This window comes from Rattus rattus, chromosome 4 (assembly GCF_011064425.1).
Source record: "Rattus rattus isolate New Zealand chromosome 4, Rrattus_CSIRO_v1, whole genome shotgun sequence".
Classification (NCBI taxonomy): domain Eukaryota; kingdom Metazoa; phylum Chordata; class Mammalia; order Rodentia; family Muridae; genus Rattus; species Rattus rattus.
The window spans coordinates 87,491,706-87,500,541 of record NC_046157.1 but is presented as its reverse complement, the minus strand read 5'-3'; the positions used below and the strand labels follow the sequence as shown (position 1 = coordinate 87,500,541).

The 8,836-nt window shown below is 55.8% G+C and overlaps 1 protein-coding gene across 1 annotated transcript; it reads left to right on the top strand.

Annotated features, from left to right (window-relative positions):
* The first annotated feature begins 2,067 nt into the window (after positions 1–2,067).
* Plin4 (perilipin 4) lies at positions 2,068–8,812 on the top strand. Its single transcript, XM_032899455.1, is given in 8 exon segments — positions 2,068–2,130; positions 2,216–2,348; positions 2,977–3,035; positions 4,332–5,360; positions 5,363–7,073; positions 7,189–7,376; positions 7,980–8,063; positions 8,146–8,812. Coding segments are annotated over 8 exon segments (3,690 nt in total). The 5' UTR covers positions 2,068–2,079; the 3' UTR covers positions 8,581–8,812.
* The last annotated feature ends 24 nt before the right edge of the window (positions 8,813–8,836 follow it).

The window sequence follows — 8,836 nt, the reverse complement described above, 5'->3', positions numbered from 1 at the left end:
AGTACACACTGTAGCTGTCTTCAGATACACCAGAAGAGGGCATCGGATCTCTTTATAGATGGTTGTGAGCCATCATGTGGTTGCTGGGAATTGAACTCATAACCTCTGGAAGAGCAGTCAGGTGCTCTTAACCGCTGAGCCATCTCTGCGCTTCCTAGGCAAGCGCTCTACCACTGAGCTAAATCCCCAACCCCCGGATGGTGCATTTCTTAATGAGCTGCATGGCGTAGCATAGGTTAAACTTCGAATACACATAAATGGAAGCCATTCTTACTTTAGTACAAATTAGTTCTTGGAACCTCTTGGGATCAACAGAGGAATGGGGGACCCAAGGGGTGGCTTCTCTTCTCACTGGACCTGCAGCTTGCCTGGCTGCATTGGTGAGGGCTGCAGAAGACAGGCAGGGCAAAGGCCAGGGTGGGTCCCCTGGGGTCCCTGATCTCTCTCCACAGTCTTGGCTGCCCCTCTGACTCCCAGGTCTGGGCAGTTGAGAAACCACTGTCTAGCGTGCGTGGTGAGGTCAGGGTAGTCCCTGGCTTCCCCAGAGCCTGGTCTAGATAGCACTTCTGGGTATCCAGAACCCCTATAACTCCCTAGTGCTCAGAGCAGTATCTTGGAACAGGGCACGACCCTCCTCCAGACTCAATGCCTCCTCCTCCAGGCTGCCTTGCTGCAGTGCTCCCACCCCAACCCTTCAGGAGCACCCTCTTCTGCTCCAGAACTGTCACCCAACACAACCAAGAGTTCAAGGAGACCAACCCAGGGACACCAGGCCCCTGCCTTTTCCCCTAGTTCCAGTGCCAGAGTTAAGTGCTCCATTGCTGAAGTTGGCACATCCATTCCAGGGGTACAATCCTAGGACAGAGGCCAGAATGGGGGTGGCAGTTACTCTGCAGTCACTTCACTGATGGCCTGTTTGGCATACAGTGAGTTCAGGGGATGTCTGAATGCTGTCTGTGGGGCCTCAGGCCCAGGATGCTACTGCTCCCGCCCTCTCACACACTGGTTAAGCCAGACCCATCAAGCTTGGGTTCTCACACATCAGTCAGTCCATGTCCCTTTCAGTAGAACATGGAACTGCCCTCCACAGGACACACACTCTTCTCTTGGAGACCCTGTTTCTGCCCAGGGAATGCTAACATACTGTTTGTTGAGTGACTACTGATCACATACAACCTCATTTCAAACTCTCATGCGGGGTTGGGGATTTAGCTCAGTGGTAGAGCGCTTGCCAAGCAAACACAAGGCCCTGGGTTCGGTCCCCAGTTCCAAAAAAAAAAAAAAAGAAAAAGAAAAAAAAAAACTCTCATGCACCTTTACCTGTCCCAATTTAGACAAACGTTTCCCAAGTGTCTTATGTGTGGCAAGCACTATTCTGGGTGCACTATATAAACAGGATGACAGAGGTGAGGCTGTGTGGGAATTTAGAGGAAGGTATAGCAGGCAGAGGTGTGGCCTGTGCAAAGGACCTGGGGCAGAGAACACAGCTGTGCAAAGGTTCTGGGGGAGGGAGAAAGGGTCCTGAATGTTGGAGGTGGCGTCTGTGACTGGAGTAGTCAGCTGATGAGTCTAGAAGGGGAAACTAAGACCCAAAGGTAAGGTGGTGCCTGGTAAGGAAGGAGGCCTCACACCTCAGAAAAGTAGGGGCAGAGAGCAGGAAGCCCCTTGGGGAGCACAGCTAGCCTATGAGTCACCAGGCCTTCAGCCAGCACCATAAGCAGAGGCTGCTTGGCCCACAGTGGAGAGCAGGGGAAAGGTGCTGGGCCATATCCACACTGGCCTGGGCGGGCAGGCATGTGACACCCCTCCCCCCATTCTCTGGCCGCCTGCCTGGGCCAGCCAGGCCCACACCCTCCCCAGACCCTATAAGGCCTGGGAATTGGGAGCCCAGGCGCTGCCAGCAGCCGCCCTGCTCTGAGGGACCCTGAATGGTCCAGGTGAATCCAACTGCTGTGTCACCCAGCGACTGCCACCTCCAGGTGGGTGAAGTGGGTGCTGGGGGAAGGCAGGGTGGGGATGAGACAGGAGGGGCATCCAACATGTGGCACTTTCTGCCTCCTAGCCCCGTGGGCTGCCATCATGTCGGCTTCAGGAGATGGGACTAGGGGTTCCCCCAAATCAAAAGGCAAGGTAAGAGAACAGAGGGCTACCCTGCCAGGGATCCTGGGAACATAACCCCAGTGTCCACTCACACTACTCCACCCACCCCACGCAGACCCTGAGAAGTTTCTTCGGGTCCCTGCCTGGCTTCAGCTCTGCCTGGAACCCGGTGTCCCACACTAACAGCTCCACAAAGGATGTACAAACAGCAGTAGACCGCTCAGGGACTCCTGTCCCTCCATCTCCAGGTGAGTGGCAAAAGAGAAGTGGTGGAAACTGAGTAGCCTGGCAGAGCAACTGCCCAGGAAGGAGCCGAGGCAATTCTGGTGACCTTGTGTCTGTGTTATCTCCTTAGATGAAATTGAGGCAGACACTGGCGATATTACAGCCAGGGAAAGTGGGTGTTTAAAACCCTGCTATAGCCCTTTGCTTGTTGTATGGGATGCCAGGCTCAATGTTGTGCTTGTCTGAGCTTGTCAAGGGTACTCAGAGTGGGCCAGCAGCTGCCCTGGGGTCACACAGCATTCTGGGACTCAGTTGGGGTGTCTGTAGTAGGCTTCTGGCAGCTGGTAGCCGGGGCAAGGTGGCACCACTCCCCCCACTGCAGACTCTGGAAGTCCCAAGTGTGCAAGGTGGGTGTCCAGGACCCAGAGTCCGAAACAGAATGTCCTCCTGCAGCTGCTGGGGCCTGTGTCACATGGGCCAGGGCTACCCTTGGCAGGGAGCAGGAGGGGAGGCTGGGCCTGGCTTCTGCTGTCCTTTGCCAGTGGCTGGGACATTCCTGTCTTCTAAGGCCAGGTCTGGTAATTGCACAACAGCAACAGGCTCTAGCCAAGAGGCCTGCCCCTCATTCCCTGTCTGGCTCTGTCTCTACAGTGGCTACCAACCCACAGATGGCAAGAGATGCATCAGGGCTGCTCCAGCTTTCTAAACAGGTGAGCTGGATTGGAAGATCCTGGATAGGAAACCCGGGCATTGTCTGGGAGGTTCAAGTTCATTTCATGAGGTGGGGTTCCCTCTCTTTACCTTGGGTACATTCTCTACCTTGGGCCTCAGTTTTCACATCTGAGAAATGGGCACAACCTTTCAGCAATCCTATATAAGGCTCTGTGCTCAGCACTTGCGCTCCCCTGCCCCTGGGACACAGGGACTGTGCCCCAAAGTACCACTCACACTAGCAAAGGGCCAGCAGTGGTAGGCCCATACCCTATAGATTCAAGTCAAATCACAACCCTGGCAGCCCTGCTTGTTCCTCTATTTTGGCAACAACTAAGCATTCATTGAATCCCTTTCATTCACCCTCCTGACCTTGAAGGAAGTGGGGTTTTCTTGCATCTGATAAAGGGTCTCATGTGCCCAGTTGGCCTGTACTTCATTATACAGCTGAGGCTGACCTTGACCATCTGATTCTCCTGCCTCAGCTTCCCAAATGCTGGGTTGACAGGTGTGTGTGCCTCTGCACCTGATTTATGGGCTGCTGGGAGATGAATGAATCCTAGGACTTGATACATGCATACAGCTCCAACCCAAGCGGCAGCGCTGACCCCAGAAGGCATGGGTGTATTTTCTAGGTAGGCTTTTGGGGAGGGAAGACACCTTACACACCTTACATGATTCAGAAGTAGGGAAGAACTGGGGACACAAGCCCACGTCAATGCAGAAAGCACAGAGACAGACACTATGGGATGCAAATGCTGGGCCCAGCTTCCACCCACTCAGTGCCTGTGGCTCTCCCATTGGGACTTTAGTATCTGCAGGTATGTTCAATGTCCCCTAGGGAAGAAGCATTTGGCTGGAGCCACTCAGTGGCAGCACATCTGTCATCCCAGCAAGTCCTCTTTGACTACATGAGACCTTGTATCAAGCAACCAGCTGACAGCAGAGTGCAGCCTCTAACCCTGTGGGCCTTTGGCAACAGTATGAGACCTGTCAAAGCCCAGCAGACACTGATGGGGTGTTGTACTGCATAGCCCAGGCAGACTTGCGAAAATCCTCTTGCCTCAGCTTCATAGTGCTGGGAAGATCACATGCCTAGCTAGAAAGAAATCATTTCAGCGAGACAGAATGCTGTGTTCTAGGTCCCCAGACATTACTCTACAGCTGGATGAGGCTGTATTTGGTCAGGGTAGGTGCAGAGGGAGGTCCTAGGGACCCCGAGGACTGGGTGTACAGAAGGTGTGGATAGCATAGAGGGATTTTTGTGAGGTGTGACCCGTGCCTTTCCTCATTAGACAGCTGGGGACAAGAACATGGGAAGCATTGGTGCGACCAGCAGCCAAGATGCCTTCTACTCTGGGGTGGCTGGGATCATGGATGCTGCAAAAGGAAAAGTTCAGGGTAGCCTGAGTGCCACCCAGTTGGCTCTTGTGGGCACTAAGGAGACAGTGTCTGGAGGTGTCATGGGAGCAGTGGACATGGCCAAAGGTCTTGTCAAGGGAGGCCTGGACACCAGCAAGAGTGTGCTCATGGGCACCAAGGACACAGTGACCACAGGACTCACAGGGGCCATGAACGTGGCTAAAGGAACTGTGCAGACGGGCCTGGACACCAGCAAGAGTGTGCTCATGGGCACCAAGGACACGGTGACCACAGGGCTCACAGGGGCCGTGAACGTGGCTAAAGGAACTGTGCAGACGGGCCTGGACACCAGCAAGAGTGTGCTCATGGGCACCAAGGACACGGCGACCACAGGGCTCACAGGGGCCGTGAACGTGGCTAAAGGAACTGTGCAGACGGGCCTGGACACCAGCAAGTCTGTGCTCATGGGCACCAAGGACACGGTGACCACAGGGCTCACAGGGGCCATGAACGTGGCTAAAGGAACTGTGCAGACGGGCCTGGACACCAGCAAGTCTGTGCTCATGGGCACCAAGGACACGGTGACCACAGGGCTCACAGGGGCCATGAACGTGGCTAAAGGAACTGTGCAGACGGGCCTGGACACCAGCAAGAGTGTGCTCATGGGCACCAAGGACACGGTGACCACAGGGCTCACAGGGGCCATGAATGTGGCTAAAGGAACTGTGCAGACGGGCCTGGACACCAGCAAGTCTGTGCTCATGGGCACCAGGGTGACCTAGCTGACCACAGGGGCCACGGTGACCACAGGGCTCAGCAAGAGGGCCATGAGGCGTACAGGGCTAAGGGGAACTGTGCAGCAGACGGGCCTGGACACCAGCAAGAGTGTGCTCATGGGGCTGTGCAAGGACACCAGGACACGGGGTGACCACAGGGCTCACAGGGGGGCCATGAATGTGGCTGGAAAGGAACTGTGCAGGCGGGCCTGGACACCAGCAAGTCTATGCTCATGGGTACCAAGGACACGGTGACCACAGGGCTCACAGGGGCCGTGAACGTGGCTAAAGGAACTGTGCAGATGGGCCTGGACACCAGCAAGAGTGTGCTCATGGGCACCAAGGACACGGTGACTACAGGGCTCACAGGGGCCATGAATGTGGCTAAAGGAACTGTGCAGACGGGCCTGGACACCAGCAAGTCTGTGCTCATGGGCACCAAGGACACGGTGACCACAGGACTCACAGGGGCCGTGAACGTGGCTAAAGGAACTGTGCAGACGGGCCTGGACACCAGCAAGTCTATGCTCATGGGTACCAAGGACACGGTGACCACAGGGCTCACAGGGGCCGTGAACGTGGCTAAAGGAACTGTGCAGACGGGCCTGGACACCAGCAAGTCTGTGCTCATGGGCACCAAGGACACGGTGACCACAGGACTCACAGGGGCCATGAACGTGGCTAAAGGAACTGTGCAGACGGGCCTGGACACCAGCAAGTCTGTGCTCATGGGCACCAAGGACACGGTGACCACAGGACTCACAGGGGCCGTGAACGTGGCTAAAGGAACTGTGCAGACGGGCCTGGACACCAGCAAGTCTGTGCTCATGGGCACCAAGGACACGGTGACCACAGGGCTCACAGGGGCCATGAACGTGGCTAAAGGAACTGTGCAGACGGGCCTGGACACCAGCAAGTCTGTGCTCATGGGCACCAAGGACACGGTGACCACAGGGCTCACAGGGGCCGTGAACGTGGCTAAAGGAACTGTGCAGACGGGCCTGGACACCAGCAAGTCTGTGCTCATGGGCACCAAGGACACGGTGACCACAGGACTCACAGGGGCCGTGAACGTGGCTAAAGGAACTGTGCAGACGGGCCTGGACACCAGCAAGAGTGTGCTCATGGGCACCAAGGACACGGTGACTACAGGGCTCACAGGGGCTATGAATTTGGTTAAGGGGGTTGCCCAGGGAGGCCTGGACACCAGCAAATCTGTTCTGATGGGCCCAAAGGACAGTGTTTGTGCTGGAGCCCCAGGAGCCATTAATGTGGTCAAAGGGGCTGCCCAAGGAGGCCTGGATACTTCAAATTCTGCATTCACAGGCACAAAGTCTGCAATGTTAGCTGGCTTCGCAGGCGCAATGGACATGGCCAGGGGTACGGCGCAGACAGGCCTGCACCCCAGCAAGCATATACATACAGGCACGGAGGACATGGTCTGTGCTGGGGTTACCAGCATCATGGACACGGCTAAAGATAGTCAGAAGAACACGGACACCACCAGAGACAGACTGTCCACCATGCTAGCTCATTCAGGTAATGTAGCCACCAATGCCATCCACACAGGTGCTCACATAGTCCCGAGTTCACTCTCTGGCTCTCACTCCCCAATATATCATGAGTCTATCAACCCAGGGGTAGGACCGGCCACTCTGACTTCCACAAAGTTCCTGTCCTGTGAGACCAGCAGCTTCTTAGACACATATGGCTTGGGGCATGTCACAGAGCCCACAGCTCCCATCAAAAACCTTGTGTCTGGTATGACTTCATCTGCCCACACAGCTATCAGGTCTGTGGAAGAGTGTGGTCATCCTGCTGCCACAGACTTTGCTGCACTTCCCGATGAGTTGAAAGGCCTGGGTGATATCTTCCAGCCCATGACAGCTGAGGAACAAGGTGAGTGCCTGCCCTTCCCCATCACAGGTCCCTGGGGCCTGGGCTTTGGTGAGACCCCATCCCCATTTTGGGGGTCTCAAGGCACCTTTCAGATAGTCTCATTGCTTTCCTCCAGCTCAGCTGGCAGCCTCAGAGTCAGGGTCCCGAGTACTCTCTGCCAACCGGAGAAGCTACTACATCTGCCTGGGTGATCTGGCCCCGAGCTTCCGCCAGCGGGCTTTTGAACATGCCCTGAGCCACATACAGCACAACCAATTCCAAGCCAGGGCCGCACTGGCCCAGCTCCAGGAGGCCTTCCAGATGGTAAGAGAATCTCTGGTCCCCACTCTAGACACCTCCAACTGGTCACCAGCCAAGTGCCCAGTGAACTAAGCCACCTGCATGAGGCATGGGTGTTCTGGCATCATCTAGTGAGCTAGGTGTGTGGTTGCGATCTGTGAACCCAAGGGAGAGGGTAGTATGGTTGACCAGGCTCTAGCAGGGGTTCTTTCCCCAATAGCCCACCTCCAGAGTTATGCTGGGCATTATGGACACAAAAGCCTGATATTCTGTGTCTCTGTCATCTGCCCACCTCCTCCCTGGTCACAAAGCGCCCCCTGTGTCCTCTAAGCAGATACCCACGGAATTTGGAAAAGACAGAGACATTGTGGGATGCAAGGTGGCAGATTCCTGGGGAAAGAGCATGGTGAGTGGTCGGGACAGAAAGGAATCTGTGGACATGCAGAGGGCAGTAGTCGGGTGGGATATGAGTGGACAGAGGGGCCACCACTTGGCCTTCTAGATGCCCTCATGAGGACTATGTTTTGGCTGCACCACATATGGAGGTTTAGACTTAAGATCCAGGTACTGCACTGACTGTCCCCACCCATTCTGGGCCCACCTCCTTTCCTGTGGTTCTTTTTCCAGACATACATGATCACAGATCCAGGTGGGTAGCTGTGCAGGAACCAGAGCTTGAGCACCACGGTGGAGGCTATTGGTAGTCGTGAGGTGGGTGTGGCACGGGCCTTCCTTCCCACTCACTGCCTCTAGTGAAAGCCCTGTCCCTCCTTACCTTTTTCCACCTCTGCAGATGCGGGCTTCCGTGGCTCAGAACAGGTTGTGCACCCTTGTCCATCAGCTCCACGCAGCTTACAGCAGCCTGGCAACCAGCCTGCAGGGCCTGCCAGAGGTGCAGCAACAGGCAGGGCAGGCACGGCACAGCCTCTGCAAGTTGTATGGCCTTGTGACTTCGGAGGCAGGCAGTGAGCTGCAGACAGAACAGCTGGCCCAGAGCAGTGCTGGTGTTGTGCAGGCCTGGCAGGGCCTGGAGGTATTACTAGATAAGCTGCAGCAAAACCCTCCACTTGACTGGCTGGTTGGACCCTTTACCTTGATGCCTTGTGGCCAGCTGCAGGCACCTGAGGGCTGGGCGGGTAGGGTGCCTAGGGACCATGCTATGACTACAGATGACTGTACTTCCCCAAAGCTCTGGATTGAGCAGGAGCAGAGGGTCCTCAGAAAGTGAATTTGAAACTAGTCATGGCTCCTGCTGTTTCCAAGAAGCCATGGTCCCTCTTCCAAACTAGCCACCAAGTCTGTTCAGATACAGGCCACACAGACCCCCCACACTGGCAGAGTGAAGAAGCACCACCCGTCCCCACTGCCATCCTTGGTGCTCTGAACCTCTCTCCAGGGCCCATAGCTCTCCCCTATGGGTAGTGCCACTCCAGCCCAGGCCCGCTCTGGGCAGCACAACCACAGATCTTAGCTAATGACTAGGC